The sequence below is a fragment of the Culex pipiens genome, chromosome 1 (assembly GCF_016801865.2).
Source record: "Culex pipiens pallens isolate TS chromosome 1, TS_CPP_V2, whole genome shotgun sequence".
Classification (NCBI taxonomy): domain Eukaryota; kingdom Metazoa; phylum Arthropoda; class Insecta; order Diptera; family Culicidae; genus Culex; species Culex pipiens.
This window is the reverse complement of record NC_068937.1, coordinates 64018845-64041949: the sequence shown is the minus strand read 5'-3', so window position 1 is coordinate 64041949 and position 23105 is coordinate 64018845. Positions and strand designations below refer to the sequence as shown.

General features: G+C 38.5%; 1 protein-coding gene and 1 long non-coding RNA gene across 4 annotated transcripts in view; one reads left to right on the top strand and one right to left on the bottom strand.

Annotated features, from left to right (window-relative positions):
• The window catches only part of LOC120426167 (uncharacterized), a 54223-nt gene extending 52067 nt beyond the window's left edge, over positions 1–2156 (top strand). Inside the window, exons 3-5 of the long non-coding RNA XR_005606654.2 lie at positions 261–307; positions 366–475; positions 529–2156. This is a non-coding gene — a long non-coding RNA (uncharacterized LOC120426167). The remainder of the gene's footprint in view (positions 1–260; positions 308–365; positions 476–528) is intronic.
• LOC120426166 (uncharacterized) overlaps positions 1–23105 on the bottom strand; it is a 62974-nt gene that overhangs the window by 18263 nt on the left and 21606 nt on the right. For all 3 annotated transcript variants that reach the window (XM_039590885.2, XM_039590887.2, XM_039590886.2), the window contains one exon: positions 18341–18591. In XM_039590885.2, the coding sequence (XP_039446819.1) occupies positions 18341–18591 (251 nt within the window). The remainder of the gene's footprint in view (positions 1–18340; positions 18592–23105) is intronic.

The following is a 23105-nucleotide window of genomic DNA, read 5'->3' as shown; positions in this document are numbered from 1 at the left end:
AGTTAGTTCTGCTAGAATCCTGCTAGAATGATTCTAACAGACCTGTTAGAATTCTGTGAGAATTTTGCCAGAATATTCTAGCAAAGCGAAATCTGTTGGAATTCTGTGAGAATTTTGCTAGAAAAATCTGACAGAGCGAAATCTGTAAAAAAAAATGCTTCATTTCCGCTAAACCGCTTTGTAGCGAACTTGACTTTCGCCAAAATAGTTCTGTCATCGGACTTGTTTACACAAGTTTACATTTTTCATTTTTTTTTAAGAAGATGCCACATCACCTAACGTTGTCGGCTATTTGGTTGACTTTTTGGTAAGTTATTCAAACAAGTTAATTGTATGCCCAAATAACATATTGATTATTTTAACAGGCACCGGTTTGAGACGGCTTATCCGAGAAAAAACACGATGCCATCTCGGTGGTGCAGCACCAGAGTTAAATGGCCAGCGGCCGAGTGCTCCGCGGAAACATTCCAGAAAGGTAAGCACTGGAGCCAAATCTAAAAACATCAAGTTTACATGTTTTTTTTGCAGGTTGTCCCGAGATTTGTCCACGCATCGCCTGTCCCAGGGCCATCCGCTCGTCAACGATTGGAGTGATCGTGGAGTGACCGTCTAAGAGGTGCCACAAAGTGAAAGTGTAGAATTTAGAAAGTTAGTGCTTGTGTTCCAACTTCCATTTATTGTGATTGCAAAAATATTTGTAAGAATAAATTCGATTTTGAAATTCGTTTTATTTAAAAAATTGCAAATAAAAATGTTTAACTAACTGCTTCTAGCTAAATTCTAGCAGGATTCTAGCAGAAATTTCCTGCCAGTTCATTCTAGCAGGATTCTTACACAATTCTAGCAGAATGGGCTGTCAGTTCGTTCTAGCAGCATTCTAGTAGGATTCTTACAGAACCGGTTGATTTCGCCGGCTCCTGCAAGAACCGGTTATTGCATTTGAGCTAGAATTCTCAAAGAATTCTTGATAAAATCCAGCAGGATTATGGCAGCGTTCTAGTAAGAATATTTTCGCTCTGTAAGATTTCTGTAAGAATTCTGCGAGAACGCCGTGACTGGGTTGAGCCATCCCAAGCCAAATCAATTTAAAATGGAAATCAACTCGTAAGATCTATGCGTTTTGGTTTTCGCAGTTTTTTTTTTATTTTTCAAAAATATCATGAGCTTACCCAGTCACGACGTTCTAGCAGGATTCTAGCAGAGTTCTCACAGAGCTGGATATTCTTACAGCATTCTAGCAGAAATGTTCCACCGTTCTAGCAGGATTCTGGCAGAACCAGCTCTGCTAGAATGTTTCGTGACTGGGTATTCCCAGTCACGGCATTCTAGCAGGATTCTTACAGAATTCTAACAGAGTTTACTAGATTTTTGCCATCATTCTGTAAGTTTCCTGCCATCATTCTCACAGAATTCTGGCTCAAATGCAATAACCGGTTCTAGCAGAAACCGGTGAAATGAACCGGTTTTGCTAGAATCCTGCTAGAATTGTGCTAGATCCAACTGACAGGCTATTCTGCTAGAATGCTGCTAGAATTTTGCTAGAAATGTTCGGTTAAAAATTTTATGAGAATTCTGCTAGAATTTTGTCAGAATGTTATTGCTGAAAATATTTCAGCAAAATAAAAGCTGTGTTTTGTTTCACATGAAATTTATTTCTATTTATATTACAAAATTATTGCACTGCACTCAGATTCCCTGCAATACCAACATAGAGGCGGCAACTGTTGTTCCTCTGAGACAACTTTTTTGTTCCGTTATCCGATCTGCACGAGTTGAGAAAGTTTTTCCTTGATGCCGACGCACAGTGGTTCAAAAGCCTGTTTTGACGAACTTAATTGATTAGAGCAAAAAGTAAGCATTTTCGTGCTTCGACATGTTCTACAACTTTGGTCAGCCTTGTCATGGCCTACTTTTGATGAAATTTGTTTTTCAAAATACTCATCACAGTAGGCTATGGAATTTCTAACTTTTGACAGTTAAGAGATAGAGCTTTGGTTTCTTCGGCAAAGTTGTAGGGCTGAAAATTTCCACAAACTTTGTCGAAGACGCCATAGCTCTATCTTTTCGTTGAATACCAGTTTTGGAACCTTTTTCATAAATCCCTGCCAAAAAACAGTTTTTTGACTAAAACTATGTTGAATATTGATTTTATAAGTGCAGTGGGACTGGGCCATTCGGCAGAAAATTATTCGGCAGAATGACATTCGGCGGAAAGCCGAACGGCAGAAAAACAATCGGCGGAATGGGTCATTCGGCAGAAAAGGTCATTCGGCAGAAAATACGTTTGGCAGAAAAGCTTGTTCGGCAGAAAATCAATTGGCAGAATGTCATTAGGCGGAATGGTACAAATGGCAGAATAACTCGTTAGGCCGAATGAGTCGTTTGGCAGAATGTCGTTGAGCGGAATAGTACAAATGGCAGAATAACTCATTGGGCCGAATAAGTCGTTCAGCAGAAAACCATTCGGCAGAAAGCTTTGTTTGGCAGGATCTCTTCTTAGTTGGAAACGTTGGAAAACAATACACAAAACAATAATGAATTAAAAAATCAATTTGTTTACACTCAAAATCAAAGTACAAAAAGATCACATTTTCGCAGTACTTTTGTACACCTTGCTGAGTCCATCCATCGTTTGTCGTTCGTGCAACCGTACGACGTCAATATTCAAAATATCAATATTTTTCAACATTGTTAAGCGGTTTTCTAGCGACGACGCACGGTTTTGTTATTCAGGACCATTGTGGTGTGCTGTAATTTAGGTTTTCAGGTCAATTATACAAAAAAAACAACTTGTTGTCTTGGCGTTTCTCTATTGCGTGATTTCTACTCGAAACTAGGTGTCCACAGGTTTGAAACGGTAAAGGTGAGAACAAGATTATTCGTTTGAAGCAGTGGTGGACGCAGCACTTTGCGCCAGTTCGATTTTTCTGTGATCTGTCAGTTGAACAATCTACAGAGCATACTATGTTCAATGGTCGATGAGAGGCAGGCTATGATGACAGCCGCAAAGTTCTGCACCCATCACTGCGTCGAACGGATCATCTGGTTCTTAGCTTGAGGTGAAGCCGTTGATCATTTTCGAAGAAAATTGATCATCACTATAAAATATTCTGTATTAAATTCAATTTAACGAATTTCAGCACCAAAAGGAATCAGCATGTGCTGGTTGTTACCTTCTTGAAACCACTGAAAGAATTTTTGATCTAAATCAAATGTGCTTCAAAATTTATAAAATTTTGTGGCACAGTCATTGACGTCCTTCTTGGCAGTCATTGATTAATGACGATTTCCACGACGATGGGATAATCGTTACCAAAAGGAATCAGCCGTCCCCTAACATGACAGTTTTCGTGAGTTGCGCGTATCCACCGACAGATGGCGAGTGGGCCTCGTCGGAGTCCGCCCAATAAATACGCAACTCAAAATTTGCATGGGAAACTTTTTTTTCGTAACGGCTTTCGCGGCCCGCTCACTTCAACTGTTCTAGACTAATATTTGAACGTGGCGTATCTCTAAACAAGTTTTTTAAGAAAATGATTCTAGACTGCATATTTTGTCGTTTTAAGCGGAAACAAGGCAAACATTTTATTTATTTAAACTATTCGCCATTTTCAAAAGTTTGGCTAGATAATATCGAAGGCCGCCATCTTAGGCCCACTGGGCCCACAAAAAGGGGTACGCTCAGTTTGTATGGGAGCTGTCAACATGCTCCCGGGCTGTGTGTAGGGCACTATTCTAAACAACTAGTTGAAGGAATTTTGTCAAAATATTGAAAGCAACGCAAAATTTATATCTTTGAACGAAAAATCATGACAATGATGGAAGTCTTCACGTTAAGACAATCCAAATCTCTCTTTACAATTATTTACCGCTGTCATGCTGTCTTGTCGTACGTCGTATTTGACGTTCCGAGAAAAACGAGTTTTAAAGTTTGATCTTGAATAAACAAAAACGAGAGCACGCAATGTAAACAATAACAATTACGTTTTGTTTGGTTGACCATTCTGTGCATTGCCCCGAAGTTTGGCTGAATTTGGTTGCCGGAGTCCCGAAATATAATTGAAAAGGTTTACGTAGTCGAGCTCGTATCTGTGTCAAACGCTTTCTAACCTGAAATCCTTTTGGCCAATTGAATGAAGTTTAAATTTGTGATATTATTGGTCATAACGATAAAGCTTATTTTTCTGAGTACAATGACCCTTTGAACGACCGCAAAGGATTTAAAATGGATTTTTAATTCAATTTTTAAATAACCCTTGAAAATGATATTATGTATATCGAAAGGTAAAACAAAATTTTCGTTTTACTTGCTACTGGGACTGATAAGCCGAGAACTAAATTTGAGAATTGATCCACCAGTTAAAAAATTAACTTCACGGTCCTTCTTGACAGGAAAGGTCCTACTTGACAGCCCGTTCCAAGGGGACCATAGTTGATCCATCGAAAAAATGTTGTCTTGTCAATATTATTTTTTGCATTAAAATGAAAAAAAAAAAGTGATCACAAATGGTTTTTTTATCGTGTTTTTGCAGTTGTTCATAAAAATTTACATAGGGCTTTAGTACCCAATTGTCGCACTTACATCAAATTTCAGGCTGTGTCAAGATAGCACGACAAGTTTGAAACTTCTTTCATATGGAATGTGACAAAAATGCACGAAGTTTTTTTTTTTTTGTTTTTATGGAATATCTCAGTATTGAAACGAATTTTGGGGGTCTGTTTCTATAATGGTACGTTCGTTTGAGGGCTAGTTTCGCACTGAGTACCGCACTCAGAGCTGTCAAAGTGTTTGTTTGAAGAAACTCGCGCTAGTTCCGCACGAGTTTCACCGCCATCTTGGAACTGAAACTCTAGTGCTTTTCAATATATTTTTCAGTTTCATGCGAGTTTCACGCACACTGACAAATAACGTTCGATTGAACCAAAACTGGCACCGACAAGTGCGTCACTCAGTGCCGCACCGGCTCTTTAAACGAACGGACCATAAGTTTACAATAAACCACAGAGAACAGATGTACATCTTGGTTCTAACTTGTGTGTAAACCGTGTAAACTAAAAAAATGCGTTGCATACAATCTTGCATCAAAGAAATTAGAGTGTGCAGGATACGCTTGGCGGCGCCACCGTCGCGGCTGAGAATACTTGACCTAACAATGAAAAAGGCTCAATAATTTCGAAAGAAAATAAATGTTAACCTTGTTTAAATATAAAATTCACTTCTGTATAATTCCAGTTGACTAAAAATAATGCAAAAATGCAATAACATTAACAAAAACATAACAAAAAAATCATTCAAAAATGATTTTTCAAGCGACAACTTAAAATAGTCCCTTTACACATGTTATGTCTAGAGAGCCTGGAGCTTATTAGAGAACGGACATCTCAAACCAAAAGTACCAATCGAAGCACGAGAACTGTCAAACGGAGGTACCAATCGAGCAAAATCCTTTGTCTTATGCTCGATTGGTACCTCCGTTTGACAGTTCTCGTGCTTCGATTGGTACTTTTGGTTTGAGATGTCCGTTCTCTAATAAGCTCCAGGCTCTCTAGTTATGTCCGATTTCGTTTTGTTTACCTTCTTTGGCGCGTAAAATTGCAACCCTCTGATGAAGGGCAGTCAGACATTGGTCTGATGTCGTTCGTACGGAATGTTTTATGCAGTGATTAGATGGTCCAACGTTCTGCTACTGTAGGCCATCATGATTTTGGAAGTGGCGCTATCTAGGCGGATGGTGCACACCCTAGCTCTTTTCAACGTATTTTGGTTTGAATTTTTACACACGTTTTTCAATGCTGTTTGTTCAATGATATACATCTGTTCTCTGTGCTATATGTAACTCTTTCAAAATATTAATTGAAAGTGATTTTTGGCATATTAATTGAGTTTTAACTCCATTTAACAAAAAATATAAAGTTTTTTGGTATAAATATATGGATTTTACAAAATTCTAATACTTTTTGGTATGGCTTTTGTTAATTAAAGTTTCAAGTTGGTAAAATTGCTTTAAAATAGTTACCTGCAACGGAACAATACAAAAACATGACATTTTATTAGAAAATAATTGATTTTCGTAGAGTGTCTCATTGTTCCTGCCAAGTGCGTCTATAATGAGACAGTTGAATAACTCGGGCTGTAGACGTAATACCGATGTCATATTTTGGTCAATGTTGGTACACATTAAAAGAAAGTACTGTATGTAAAAAAAATATTTACACCCCTTGGGCACTATGCACATTTTGTGATGAAACATATAAACAATTAAAAGTTTGACAAAAACCTAGTACTACGTTTTATTCAGAAACTCATGCCGAACATTTTGCTATAATAAGCTCATGAAAAGATGATTTCCATAAAAAGTTATATAACAAATACTATTACAGAAATAAAAAAAGGAGCAACAAAAGTTTGTACACCTTTCGAAAAATTAACATAAATAAAGTTATTTGTTGACAAACCACCATAATTCCAGTCTCCCAACTCCAAATAGGCATCCTTGACTGATTAAAAAAATAATTTGGATTGAATATCAAGTTTACTACTTACTTAGTATGAAAGTTTATATAACTCTGGAAATTCTATATAAAACTTATCTAAACTTAGTTTTGCAAACTTTTAATTTAACTGAACGTCAATATATTACCATAGAATTGCTAAATAAACATTCTGGAGTGGGTATAACACCGTTTTGGGGGTCTTTGTATCGATAGAATAGATTTTTCGTTGGAATTTCGTTTAAACCCGAAATTTCGTCGTCGGAAAATCCGCCGGCATCCGAACCGGTCCACGATTCACAAGTCAATCTCTGTGGCATTGGAAAGGGCATACAATTTCCGATCTTTTGATACCCATACATCTAGGTTTTCTATAAAACCCACGTTTTTAAATACTTAGGCAAAAACGTTGTTATGGTTTCGTTTGAGCAATCTGCCAAAAATGTATGGACTTTCGTAATTTTTTTTCTCGTGGATCAAACTGGGCAAAAAGCCCAGGTATTTAAAAACGTGGGTTTTATAGAAAACATAGATGTATGGGTATCATAAGATCGGAAATTTTATGCCCTTTTAAAGATTTGTCTGGTCACGCCTTCCGTCGGACGGGAAATTGAATGTTGGCCCCCGTCGGACCTACAGGTTAAGTCGTAAGCTCAGTCCAGGTTGTCTCACTGGGTCCTGTCTCGATAAAGTTGCTGGTAGGAAGTTAGACAAAAATGACTTTGTCTGCCAAATAATATTCTGCCTTATGATATATTCTGCTTAATGATCTTTTCTGCCATTTGTTTGTCTGCCTTCTGTACTTTTCTGCCATATGAACCTTTCTGCCTTATGTGCTTTTCTGCCAATCGACGTTCCGCCAAATGACCCTGTCTGCCATTTGACCTTTTCTGCCGAACATTTTTCTGCCATTCGTACTTTTCCGCCGAATGTACTTTCTGCCGAATGTTTGTCTGCCGAATGACCTTTTCTGCCTTTTGGTTGTCTGCTGAACGTCATTCCGCCGACCTTTATTCTGCCGAATGGCCCAGTCCCAAGTGCAGTGCTTCTTGGGACGCGCAGTCCGGTTTTTTCGCGATAATTTTCGTCGTAAATGATCGTAAAAAATTATTCCAACTTTCAGTTTTAGTATTAACTCATCAAACTATCGATTTTATGAAGAGTAAAGCGTCATTTATTTACTATTTTTGAAATTTGCTCGCGTTATCTAAATTGTAAAAACAGTAAAATTATACTGATAAGTCCAGCCCATAGCACTACTGCTCGGCTGGCACGCGTTCGATTAAAATAAACCATTTTAAATAATCAATTATCTATCTTTCCGCAGCCAGCTGCCTAAGATTTAAAAATTTCAACCGATAAACAAAATGCTCATGGTCACATCACTGCCACTCGTTAATCCTGACCTCATACCCATCTACTAACCCCCTCAAAACTCATGTGATACTTTGTCGGAGAAGCAGTCGATTGGGCGGTCTCTATCACTCAAGTATCGGACTAACATTCCCATCCACTTCCCCGTGACCTTACCACTGGTCGTGGCCGGCGCCGGTATTGATCAGCATGATAGGGGCCTTTGAGAAGCTGCGAAGCGAGGAAAGATAGCACCCACTCATCTTCCACGGCTCGTGGATGTAACTTCTGGAGGTCCTGGTCAATAACGGAGTAGCAACTGCGGGTTGGCACCTATGCTTATGCTTATGCTTTTAAAACTATGTTGAACATTGATTAGAAGTCTGTTTTTGAGGCTATCCAGTGTATTTTTGGGAATATCTTCGAGAAAAAAATTCCTTCCAAAAGAGCTAATCGGCGAATCTAGACATCTAGTCAACGTCATAACGTTAGTGTTGCAAAGACAGTAATTTATTTGAAACATTCATATTATTAATTAGCCAATAGGTTCCAAAGATAGACTTCCAATACATCAAAATTTTCACAAGAGTCTGGCCTACACGCCTCGTGTGTCCGAATAAATCGCAAAAATGGCTTATGTGCCTTAAAAATGTCCTAAATGCATTTAAATAGTCATCAAAAATAAAATAAATTCAAATGCTCGGAAATCTATGACCGTAAACCTTCGGACGAATGATTCACCCGACATTTTGTAGTGGAATAGTCATACTTGAAGCCTATTGTATGGGTTTTTGCCCAAACTTGCCCGAGGCTTTGTATACCGAGCTCGAAAACTAGCTAAATTATCACGAAATCTTGTTATAACTCATCACATATAGCTCCTATCAATTTGGCGTCTTCGACAAAGTTGTTTGTTTTGATATTACTGACAACTCTTCTGATCATTGTAATCGTCTAAAATCAATGTTCAACATAGTTTTACTCAAAAAACTGTTTTTTGGCAGGGATTTATGAAAAAGGTTCCAAAACTGGTATTCAACGCAAAGATAGAGCTATGGCGTCTTCGACAAAGTTTGTGGAAATTTTCAGCCCTACAACTTTGCCGAAGACACCAAAGCTCTATCTCTTAACTGTCAAAAGTTAGAAATTCCATAGCCTACTGTGATGAGTATTTTGAAAAACAAATTTCATCAAAAGTAGGCCATGACAAAGCTGAACAAAGTTGTAGAACATGTCAAAGCACGAAAATGCTTACTTTTTGCTCTAATCAATTAAGTTCGTCAAAACAGGCTTTTGAACCACTGTGGGCCGGGAGTTCAAGTGTCGTCTGTAGTGCCGAAGCAAGAGGCGACGGAATCACGACAACAGCTGTTCCACGGTGACAATAGCAAGAAGGAGGTGCTTAACGATTACGAGAACGAGTTCGCAGAATAGGAGGCAGGTGGAGGCGGAGTGCGCGTCGCGATTTGGAGAATCGGGGCCAGAAGCAATCTTCAGATCTTTATTGTGTATTTCATCGCTATAAGAACAATTTAAAAGCTGATTATGATTCCACGACTTTCTCTTCGCACATCGAACTTTTTCGGAACTTGTGTTCTCGAGGTAGTTTTGCTGGTGTTCCGATTGGTTCCGGTTGAGCAGCATTCGTTTCGTCATTTTCTTATCGCATTTTTTTCAATCACGGTTTCAGTCTCGGTAACAGTGTTCTGTCAGACATCCCCGGTAAAGTGCTTGGCAGGATTCCGTGGAGCACTTCGGTAGCTGGCCCATCAGATGGCCCTCCGGATGTTCATCGCCGTACAGCACAGTAGACTCATCATACCCAACCCCGGTCACAGCGTGCGGCCCGTTTTCATTAACATTCCATCCGGAAGCTGCTTATTCACTGAAGCCGGGCCAGCTTGCGTTGGATGCGGTTGTTTTGGGTGGGTATCATTCGACCCACCTGAAGGTTTGATCGTCTTCCGGAAGACCGTCCTGGTCCTGTAACTTGTTGACCCGCAGCACGGAATTGTCCCGCTTGCAGGCAGATTTCGCACTATGATTGACGCGATTGACGGATCCCTTCCGCGTATGGTCCATTATCACGTTGCACGTGGAACACATGAATTCCCCGCAGTCCGGATTGTCGTGAAGCGTCCCTTCCGGATTTTGCCTGACCCGTATCTCACACGACACGTACGGCGAAACCTTCCTCGATGGACGCCTTCGATTCTTCCTTTCCTCACAAATTCTTCAAGTGCATTTGCGCCATCACGACGTTGCACCGGGAGCAAAGCAACTCCCCCCAAAACCGCATCGACGCGGATGCGTGTCCCCTTCGATCATTGGCGCTCTCGGTCCTCGCAGGTCGTGTTAATGGCGGCTTTGGCGATAATGTTCAGGTACATTACTTTTATGGGAGGAGGAAGATGGTGGAGAAGAAGGATCTTCCTCCTCCTCACGGTCGTCGCGGTTCTCCGGTGACGAGATCCGGTCAAGAATTTCGGTCGCTGATGATCGGTTCCAGCAAAACAAACTGCTCGACTGATTTGACAACGAGAACTGTCATATGCGTTTGACAGTTCTCGCTGTCATAAAAATCGAGCAGTCTGATGCGTGAACGAAACAAAACGCATGCCAAAAAGCGAGTTATCGCGGTTAACGCGAGTTAAAGCAAAATAAAGCGGGAAAGCAAAAGTTAGCGCTGCAAAGGTCTGAAAAGGGAGCTTTATCGCTCGGTCAACGCAGGAGTGTCATCCCCCTCGGATTTTTCACATGATGGGCACTGACTACTAAGTTTTGTAATGAATGCTATAGAATAATTTTCATGAATTTCGTCAAAACTTGTTATAATTTTTATGTAAAGAGAGAAGATTATGGGAGTGTTCTTATATTATGTAACGCATTTGGGAACAGTGGGGGGTCGGAGGCAGTGTTACGCTCCATACAACTATTATTTTTTGCGTTACGTAATAAAAGAACGTTCTATATGCTGCTGAGTTTTTTTTTTCGGTGTTGGTGTGTTTTTATGCTGGGATGCCAGAACGGAGCATTTATCTTTATTAAAACTGTGAAAGTTTATATCGTGTTTAGTTTTTTTTTTCTTGAACATTATAAATAATTTGAAACAACGCACTATTTAATTTAACACAATCACGATAATTTCGATTCGCAATAGGAACAAAACATTAACTTAGCGTTTTATTTTTATTTTTTGCTGATTGGTTATTCTTGACACAACATAGTTTGTTTGTTTATTTTATTAATTCAGTTTGATATCAAATGGCAGAAATTTGCCTGACTTAACGCGAATTTTTAGATTGAAAGGAGACCAACCAAAATAATTTTCACACAAGTTTCAACAGTGATTCAGTCTTTCCACAGCCGGCAGTCTAAGACTGAATCGACTCTAAATCAACAATATTTTAATACCTAGATAGACATTTTCTCAACTGTTGCATTTTAACGACGAATCTCACAGATGATGAAGCTAAAAACTTAGTTAGGACTTTCCATTTTTATTGTATTTATTTAAAAATATCAAATATGCTGATTAATCACATTACACAAAAAGATGAAAAATTAACCAATTATACTTTTCAAATCGGTCGTTTTAAATTAACTTCTAACTACTACATTTAAATAAAACAAATAAATAATTAATGTTCTCCCCGCATCGCTGTAAGAGTTTAAAATCAAGATTCCAATTATGCGTTAAATCATGTAGGGGAAATATACCCATTTTAATCACTCTAAGCCGTTCGACCAATTCTCATCACTTTGCCGTTTTTCGCTATTAAATCAACATTTACAGATATTTCAACAATGGAGAGTTGCTTGCTCACTTTAATTCGAGCTATTTATAACTTTGGAACAGTCAAAAACACTTTTTGAAAGCCGTAATTCATGAACAAAGTGCTGATAGGCCGATAATAGAAATAGGCTGAAAAAGGGTATAGTTCCCCTATAATCTCGAATTTCGCTTAAACACTCAATAGTTTAAAGGAAAATATAAACTTCTCTTTACTCTTACAGTCGGTAGCTTGAGTTTAACAGCAAACACGTTAAAACTGTGTTTAATCAGCATTGCTTTTACATGAGAGAAAGGTTAGTTCAGTAATATTACAGTCAATTTAATCATGCACGGCTTCGTCGCGTTGTATCGGCCGTGGCTTTAAATATAAAAATATAAATCATGCATCTTTTACACTATACAGTCACAAGTATATGTTTAATAGCATGAGCATGAGCATGAGAGACCCCCCTTCTCCGTTGCTGAACAGGACCGTAATATCCCATCAGCACAACCGGTCACACGCTTCAACGATCAAATGATGTTTCCCTTATCAACAGTATGCATGAATGCGCTGAAAAGATAAAACATCACGATCATCAAAACTAGAGCCGGTGCGAATAGGAAACAGTCGTTGGCCACCAACGGCGCCCGCCATGTCAGTTTGTAGATCTCGAGGGGATGGGACGGGAATGTTAGTTAGCACAGGCTGCTACCAAGGGTGGGTTCTATACGATATCCACACCCCCGCGTGTGCCGGAAAACTACTTCTACTTGGGATTTTGTTAGTGGGGAAGGGTAATGGCCATGATTCATCATAGAGGATGATGATGTGGCCCAATAATCAATAAATTTTGTTGAATAGGGTGATGTATTATGTATTCTCAAGGCAAACAATCGGACGATGCGGATGAGACCATTCCCGGTTATTTGGTGTTGAGTTTAGCATAAATGATTCAATCTTAGACAGCCGGCTGTGGAAAGATAGAATCAAAATTATGTGTGTTAAAAAGGTGAAATATTAAACTCAGCGTTACATATTTACGTAGAGTTGACCTGAGACTATTTATACTTTTAAATTATTATAAGATAAGCGACCAATTAATGACTGATGAGTTATGATGTTATCTGAAGGACTTGAACAATCGCGTTGAAACAATATTTGTCGCCACGATTCGCGGGAAACGAATGGTCGAATTGAATGATAATTTATATTTTGCTAACGCAATTTAAATCGAATCTTCCCGTGAAACAATTGCAAATCATAGAACAAAGATTCCCGGTTCCGAAAAACACGTTGCCGAGTAACCGCGAGGTCCCGCTACTCACAATCGAATCAAAAAATTCAAAAATGCGCGCTAATTGTCTATCCTAAATGTTAGCGTGTCTTTCGATAAACGATTCTATAGAAATGAGTTTTTTTACCGTGAAAATTTAACACATTGTTTGAAAAATAATTGCACAATTTACCCGACGCCGTACCTTCTGATCAACGATGATATAGGAAGGGCTTTTAAAATCACAAAATAATTAATGTAATCTTAATACATGAAAGACGCAACCGATTTAAAAAAAATTTACGAAGAATTTGTTCGCGTATTTTTATCACTAATTATGAAGTTAATCTGAAAAACCTGGAAATAAATTGATTAATATATATCAAGCTCATTCATACCAACTCTTACACACAACTTATTATACCAGTAAACTTATATAGTTTAAAAATAGTTAATCAAACATCAGATCATAGAAACATGAGATTTTGTATGCCATAAAAAAAATATTCATTAAAATAGATGATTGTGGCCATAGTTAAAATCATTTAAAATATTAATAACAGTTTGCTAATTGATCAAAATTTAATAAACGAAAAGTTGTATGATTTCTGATATCATAGGCAGTTTAAAGTGATCCTGTGCCGTCGACTTTCTAAATTAAAGCATTCCACAGAAAGAGAGAAAAACGCAAAGTTGTAACAAACAACGCTCAGTTAATATCTGTTAATATTAGCAACCATGGACTTTAGAGGGTTAAGTAAGCCTACTTTGAAACAGCAGACCCACCCTGATCCAAACTGTCAATTTTTAAAACGCACACGCATACATGATTCATTCTCTGCCACAGTACAACACACACACACACACTACTACACACGCACGCAATCAGAACGGGCTCACCAAATATGTCAGTTCCGAATGGGCTTCCTGCAGCTCCTCTGGTCCGCGCGCCACCGGAAGCATGGCGAAAAAACGGCCCAGCGCGGCCTGGTGCAATGCCGCCTCACCACGGTCAATCCTCAGGAGCCTAGCGCAGCCATTTCTTCATTTGATGATCCACCCGCCAGCGCACTCGACTAGTCATCACCCCAACACTGCTCGCATAGAACGAAAAAACACGACGATACAACGCACACACATTAAGAGTGAGAGGCCGCCCTCAACACAAATACCAGTGCAAACAACCGACGGAGCACAACCGGTATCGAAAATCCGGATTTTTTACGGAAACACGTTAGAGAACACTCAGAACCAACAGATCTCCTGGTTCCCTGGAAAACCCCGGGCCGAATAAACCAATAGCCATAGCCATAGCTTGGACCCGGCGTGGACCCCCTTATGCCCTGGGCTGTATTACACACTCATCAAATGATGAAGATATGGTATCTCCCGTGTTGGATTATTGTTCCGGATGAGGGTCTAACACAACCAGACCAAACAGTGGGATAAGCGTTGTGGAGCCTTCCGGTGGTGGGGCGTCCTCCAAATGCTAATGCTAATGCTAATGCTAAATTGTTATAATTTTTATGTTTTAATAAAATATTTTCATCATAAAAAATATCTTAGTAGGCTGTGCCCATCATGTGAAAGGTAATACAATTAAGAAATTTTGGAGAAAGGCACTATTTATTTCAGGAAATTGGGCATATCTCTGCTTATATTGAACCAAAACTGAAACTTTTTTATGGAACTTGTTCAGAAAACTGTTTTCTACAATGTGATTGATTTTAAAATGTTTTAAAATGTAATAGTGTGATGTGGCAGAGGATTGAAAAAATATTTTTTTGAACCTATTTGGTACTAAACAGCTTATTTATATAATAATCTATATTTTGCATTGTTTAATACTCAAATTCGTATCCGGGCAATGTTTTGCTGTATTTTCGGTACAAATTGTACAAAGAAAAGATTTATTTTCGGTCTTATCGGGGTTTCCAGCTTGGGTTTTGGAGTAATTTCAAAGAATGTTAGAAATCTGGTAAATTTGATTCGATTTTTTTTATTGGAGGTCAAATATTGGTCAAATGCAGTGTTGCGTTCCACACGCGCTCACGCGCTCGTGAGCGCTCACTTTTCGCTCATTCGTGAGGAGGAGCGCTGCGCGAGCTAGCTCACGTTTGCCCGCGCTCACGTTTGCTTCGATTTTTTCAGCTCGCGTTTGCCCCACGCTCGCGCTCGCGCTCATTTTTCGCTCACGGAGCGCTCACTTTGGAAGTATCGCGAATCGTTTAACTTTTTGAGACAGTTTTTTGTTTTTCAATCCTGGTTAGATTTTGTACATAAGGCGCAGCATGTCAGTGAAAACAAGGGAAGGGTATGAACGCGTGAACAAAAAGGACTGTAAACCTTAGAAAAACTTACAAAACAATGAAATAATTCAAGAAGATTTATGCTGGGGTAAGTTCGATTGAATGTTATACGCTTGGTTGATTAAAATATAAAATTAAACTGTTTTATGTACCTAAACAGTTTGTTGGCTACCATTCCAGCGTGCGGATCAGAATGAGCAACCATTAAACAAAAGTCATTCCATTTCATAAATCGTTCAGTGCTTGGAAACGGCTGATCATTTTCATAAAGTTAATCTTTCTCATTCTAGAAAATAGGGTGAAATTGCTGAAACAACTCCAAATTGCTGGTGTTTGAAATAACCCATTTGAATGAAAAAATATAAATTATCAATGTTATGTTTTCTCAAAGAAATTATATCTAACACTTCCGCTACCAAGCCTCTGAAAATATTCAATTACAGATTCAATAAATGATTTTTTGAATATGGACATTCTCTAAAATGTTCCGAATATGAGGGATAATTATTACTTTTATAAAGCTTACTGCTGTTTTTTTAAAGTTCCAATAAAACAAATTTTATTTTATTTTTTTGGTGTTTTTAAAACCGCCTTGAGTCAAAACTCCGGATTCTAAAAACTTAAAATAAACATTTGTCAATTAATTCAATTTTTTGTACATATCAGTGCATCTCTTCACATCAATGATTTTTTACATTATGAATGAGTAAGCTCTTTTTTGGACACTCAAGAGTGAATCATTCTGCCCCTTGGCTAATTCTGAATTTAAATAGAACGTATATTTCGGTTCGCCGACTAAATCCATTTTATTGCTTAGGGGAGTTTGGGGTAATATGGACAGTGGGGGTAATTTGGACACCCCTTTAAAAATCACGTTTTCTTCGGATATAAAGTGAAAACGGCAATTTAAGTGATAAGGCTAGTACTAGTAATGGCCTAGGAGTATGGACAAACCAAAAAAGTTGGAATAGGTTAAGTAGTTTTGTAATAATATGTAAAAGTTTCCAAAGGCCGGTTGGCACTGTCATAAATTCTAATATTTGAAGGTTAGGAAATAAGGTTTTGCAGGGGTTATATGGCAAAAAAGACATTTTTTGTTTAAGGGGGTTGCTTGGGCGATGCCTGAGATATGTACGTATAAAAATTGTGCATTTTATCCATTTTTATCATCAAAAATAGCAAATTATGATAGAATATGCTATGGGGGTAATTTGGACATGGCTTGTGGGGTAATTTGGACATACCTGAAAGTCTACCTGTCAGGCAACAAAAAAATAACTTTCATGGTTGGATGAGTCTTCAAAGGGATTTAGATAAATTTAGAGGGATTTAATATGTAAAAACAATCAAAAAGGAATGTGAGCAATGAAAACTTTCACAAAACCCCTATTTTTTAATTTAGATAAATTTATCCCAATATTCGAATTGATGAAAATCTGATAACTGTACATTTCGCGTTCAACAAGACTCTAATGTTGATTGCTTTTAATTAATTTCTTTGACATTTCTAATTTCTCTGCTGATTTACAATAAGATTTAAATTTGAAGGGCTACATAATGTAAAATTTAAAAAACGATATTTTCAGGCTAATAAATTCAACACAAAGATTGATTTATACAAACAAAAAAGATACCTAAATCACTAAAAACTATACTTGTGTGTTTAAATCATTTCAGTATTGATGATTAAATTATGTATACTACACTGAACTATTTGTTATCTTCCTATTGAATTATAGTTCTATCACAAAATCATTATTTAAACCTTTGATGAAATATTGTGAGCAAAACAATACTTCAAAATCTTAAGCAATTACAAAACCAGGTTGAAGAATAAAAAACATGCTCAAAAAATCAAATGTTTAACTTATTCTTCAACATGTGTCCAAATTACCCCACAAAAGGTGTTCATATTACCCCACAAAGTATGTCCATATTACCCCACAAGGCATGTCCAAATTACCCCACAAGGCATGTCCAAATTACCCCATAGGGGTGTTCATATTACCCCCACACGAAAATGTGGGGGTAATTTGGACACCTTTTAATTTTTGCGATAAAAATGGGGTTTTCATCAAAATTTATTGAAATGAATGACATTTTTCCATCAAATATGGTCTCTATTATCCTCTGGTGTCATCCACATTCGTTTAAAATATCCATACAGCCCGTGACAGAGCAATTTCCTTAGGGTGTCCAAATTACCCCACACTCCCCTACTTTTGTTTGTTTGACCACTTTCTTGTTTGTTTTTGCTGCCTGTGCTGAGATAGTTCTAGAAACTTTGTTTCAAACAGGCAGATGCTTAAACAGGGAAAAACAACTACCTACTTTGGCTCACCAGCTCACGTGAGCGCAAAACGCTCCGGTGAGCGTGAGCGAGCACGAGCTACCTGATAAAAACTCACGCTCCAGCTGGAGCGAGCACGCTTTGCGTGAGCGCTCGCTCATTCGCAACCCTGGTCAAATGTAGTTGGTTAGAGTCCCCAAGGCATATTAATAAGAAGTTTGAATGATATCAATATGCATGCACCTATTTGGCTTCATCCATAAAGTACGTCACGCTAAAATCAGCCATAGTTTACCTCCCCTCCCCCCCTTTGTCACTATTTTCCTATACTTATAACACGCAATGTCACACTTGCTCAGACCCCACCTTCCCCCCTAGAGCGTGACATACTTTATGGATGACGCCTTTTCTGTGACTTTTTTGAACAAATATCCCATAAAATCGAAAAATAATGTTCAAAAAAAAAAGTTGCTCTAGACCCCCCGATGAAATATTTCGGTATACCCCGAAAAATGTTGGGAAAGAGCCCTTCTTTCACGGTGCCAAATATCAGACATAGCGAATTTTTTTATCATTAGCTTGTTCTAAAAAACACACCGTGATGTATATTGATAATTCACCAATAAAACCGAATTGAATTGAATTTTGGTATTACAGTATTTTATCAAATTCATCTGAAACTATGGGAAAATTTTGACCAATTTTGACAATTGGCTTTTATTGAAACCCGAAAATTTTAAACTTGATTTTAAACATTTTTGATATACCCCCTAGAACAAAACGTCATCATTAACTCATTTTCGACCAAAATAGTCTATGTCACAAGATAGCACATAGTACTTACTTTCCAAGCTGACAAAATATGTTCGATCCTCCTATGGCATTTACACAATCATTGTTTGCTTCACAAATATACTTCAGCAAGCATTTATCCTGTGAGTTGTTGTATGTTCTGGCGTATGTTTTCAACACGGTTATACCCGCAACAGTCGCATCGCTGATAGAATCTTTCTTACCCATGTCTCTGGCCATCAAAGACCGATGGGAAAAAGATGTTTTCAAAGCATCCAACAAATTTACGACGATATTTATGAACTGAAAAGAAAATATGCCATTACTTGCTTAATTTTTTAAATGTGTAGGTTTGTGACAAAATTTGTAAAAAAATAACTACCCTAAGTCACGAAATATTCTAGCAGAGCTGGTTCAGCCAGATTCCAGCTAGAAAGGTTCTAACATTTCTGCTGAATAGACAGCTCTGTCAGAACTCGGCTAGAATCCTGCCAGAACGCCGGAAAAGCGATTTCCCACGAAAACAGCATGGAAAAAAGTGTTCGGATCGGCCTCAAAATTGGACTGGAGGTTCTCTGGCCAAAATATTTGTTTTATTTGGCCATTAGGGTGATTTACACCGTGTTAGGGTAGTCCGTCAAAATGCCTGTCGTTGATCGTTGATATAAACGTGATCGTAAGACTGGTTGCAACGCGGCTCTACTTTGTTCTAGCTGTTTCATTTTTCAAATAGAACTGAAACAGACCACCCGCAACGCGGAGTTGCAGTTTTATTTTTCGAGCAGTATTTTGAAACCGGAATAAAACTGCTCGACGAGTTTGTTTCAAACGTGAGACGATTTGGAACTGGAATAGAACTCAGTTTCAAAAAAAATCAGATATATAGAGATATCCACGTATTCTTACACACACACTATGATGCTGTGTTGATAATCATACGAACACAATTAAAAGCATTTATTTTTTGAAACAACATTTAGATCAGCGCGTTGCGAGCACCGTGTTCTAGTTTCATTTCCGCCAGTTCTAAAAATTTAAAACTGCTCGCAATTTGAAACAATTATAAAACTTCGCGCTGCAGACAGTCTAAACGAAGCCATCGTTGATTCAATAGTCAACGTCAACGGAGGCGTTGATTTAAACGGCGATAATTCGCGATCAAAAGCTCAAAAATTCCGACAGATGGCGCAAAGCATCGAAGAATGACGATTCAAATTTTCGCTGTTCGGTTACATAGAAATGCAAACTTAAAATTGAATTTACAGCTCATAGAACAACTTTTGAGAAAAAAATTAAGTAGTACGATTGTTAACTCTTTGCCCTCTATAAATTAACGCAATAAAAAAAATGAAAAAAATAATAATTTTGAAAAAATAATATTGTTTAAAATGATATAGCATCAAAAGTCAACAAAGTATCAGCACGAATTTTTGCTCAAAAGTTGTTTTCAACGCTGGAATTTAACAAAACAGAATTCGCATACATAACCTCAAAGGGCGGAAATTTCAATCGACATACTTCGCTCTGTTCTGCTACTCAACACTAGGTGTCGCATGTCGTTTGGCTCTTCAACGGCAATCAACGCGTTGATTATGGATAATCAACGCGTTGATCAATGATGTTCTTTATAAGTTTTCTAGAGTTTTGAAAATCTGACCATTTCTCGGTTCCAAATTATTGTACATCCTCGGTGACCAAAGTGGAGCTGAAAGTTACCAGCAATTAGCTAGGGCTTAAAATACGTTTAAAATCCGGCCACTTCGGTCCACTTGGCACACACGGTTCCCCAAACAACCGTGCCACATCTATTTAAGAAGTTTCATTTATGAAAAAATCGATCTTTCCTCATAAAACTCTAGAAAACTTATAAACGCGTTAATCAACGCGTTGATCAACGCCGTTTAAAGCAACGCCTCCGTTGACGTTGTGATTAAATCAACGATGGCAACGATCAACAACGTTGACGTTGATTCAAAGCAGTAGCGTGTCCAGCTCCTAGATGAAGGTGGGGCAATTATATGGACGTTTTGAAAATTTCGTCGTTTATGGACGCCCCCTGACTAAAATTAGAACAAATTTCTGAGGATGGTGGGGCAGTTGTCCCATGTTGCCCCACCCTGTGCACGCTAGTGATTCAAAGATTAACCTTCCTACGGGGGTCCTTTTCGGCCTTTTTGAAAATAAATTTGCCATTACTTTTGCTATATACATGCTAGAGCCTTGAAATTTTCTGACATTGAATTTATAGTATAAATACACATTTCACCTCCGTCTACGCACGAGTGCAAGCAGCAGTCAAGTGCATAGTGCACCATCGTTTTTTCGATATTTTTCGCCGTAATTTACCGTGATTAGCCGCGAATTTGCTCCACCAGCATGCCAAGGGCCGACCGTGGCCGTGGCAGTTCGAGTGCGGCCTCGAAAAACCAGCGAAGTTCGTCTACCGGCCGTGGAAGGAGCAGGAAAAAAGGAAGAAGAAAGCAGCAGCGTCCCATCCTCCTCAGCGAAGTACGAGCGCAGCCGTTCCTGCAGCTAGCCAGCGTACGGTTCCAGCGGACAACCCAGCGTTCCCTCCTGAATGGGGGCGATCGTGGATTTTAACTCAAGAGGAAGGGAAGGGGGGTTGAAAGTAAACCCGAAACTATAACATAGCATAAGCCGCCATCCCGCGCATCAAATAGACAGAGCAAGAATATTAAAATTCACCACTCTAATGCATGTGGGCACAAATATATTTTAAAAAATCGAAAATTTAACTTTTTTTTTGAAAAAATATCAAATTTATTTGTTTTCATTATAATAAGTACAAACAACTCAAAAAAGTAAAAAATATTTTTGGCCGCTCGCTTCTATGTAAATACCCCATAGTGCGGTCCTACGGGAGGAAATGGAAGCTGCAGTACTTCGACGAGGGTCTCTCCGTGAAAGCGCTCCAATGATGTGATGGTCCACAAGACTTGAATGCCGAAGAGCTAACAGCATAGCTAGCGACAGCATGCGACACAACCATGCCGCGGAGACTAAAGCTAAGGAGCTGTCGTCGTCCAGCCTACTGGTGGAATTAAGAACTAGGTACCCTTCGGGCGAGTTGCCTGAGCGCCAGAAGACGAGTCCAGAGAGCAAGATAGCAACTAGAGAGGAGCGCAAAGAGGTATTATATATACAAAGAATCAAAAATATTTTATGGTCTCCGGTGACTATATTGCACAGTGGTTCAAAAGCCTGTTTTGACGAACTTAATTGATTAGAGCAAAAAGTAAGCATTTTCGTGCTTTGACATGTTCTACAACTTTGTTCAGCTTTGTCATGGCCTACTTTTGATGAAATTTGTTTTTCAAAATACTCATCACAGTAGGCTATGGAATTTCTAACTTTTGACAGTTAAGAGATAGAGCTTTGGTGTCTTCGGCAAAGTTGTAGGGCTGAAAATTTCCACAAACTTTGTCGAAGACGCCATAGCTCTATCTTTGCGTTGAATACCAGTTTTGGAACCTTTTTCATAAATCCCTGCCAAAAAACAGTTTTTTGAGTAAAACTATGTTGAACATTGATTTTAGACGATTACAATGATCAGAAGAGTTGTCAGTAATATCAAAACAAACAACTTTGTCGAAGACGCCAAATTGATAGGAGCTATATGTGATGAGTTATAACAAGATTTCGTGATAATTTAGCTAGTTTTCGAGCTCGGTATACAAAGCCTCGGGCAAGTTTGGGCAAAAACCCATACAATAGGCTTCAAGTATGACTATTCCACTACAAAATGTCGGGTGAATCATTCGTCCGAAGGTTTACGGTCATAGATTTCCGAGCATTTGAATTTATTTTATTTTTGATGACTATTTAAATGCATTTAGGACATTTTTAAGGCACATAAGCCATTTTTGCGATTTATTCGGACACACGAGGCGTGTAGGCCAGACTCTTGTGAAAATTTTGATGTATTGGAAGTCTATCTTTGGAACCTATTGGCTAATTAATAATATGAATGTTTCAAATAAATTACTGTCTTTGCAACACTAACGTTATGACGTTGACTAGATGTCTAGATTCGCCGATTAGCTCTTTTGGAAGGAATTTTTTTCTCGAAGATATTCCCAAAAATACACTGGATAGCCTCAAAAACAGACTTCTAATACATCAAAATTTTCACAAGAGTCTGGCCTACACGCCTCGTGTGTCCGAATAAATCGCAAAAATGGCTTATGTGCCTTAAAAATGTCCTAAATGCATTTAAATAGTCATCAAAAATAAAATAAATTCAAATGCTCGGAAATCTATGACCGTAAACCTTCGGACGAATGATTCACCCGACATTTTGTAGTGGAATAGTCATACTTGAAGCCTATTGTACCGAGCTCGAAAACTAGCTAAATTATCACGAAATCTTGTTATAACTCATCACATATAGCTCCTATCAATTTGGCGTCTTCGACAAAGTTGTTTGTTTTGATATTACTGACAACTCTTCTGAACATTGTAATCGTCTAAAATCAATGTTCAACATAGTTTTAAAAGCATAAGCATAAGCATAGGTGCCCACCCGCAGTTGCTACTCCGTTATTGACCAGGACCTCCAGAAGTTACATCCACGAGCCGTGGAAGATGAGTGGGTGCTATCTTTCCTCGCTTCGCAGCTTCTCAAAGGCCCCTATCATGCTGATCAATACCGGCGCCGGCCACGACCAGTGGTAAGGTCACGGGGAAGTGGATGGGAATGTTAGTCCGATACTTGAGTGATAGAGACCGCCCAATCGACTGCTTCTCCGACAAAGTATCACATGAGTTTTGAGGGGGTTAGTAGATGGGTATGAGGT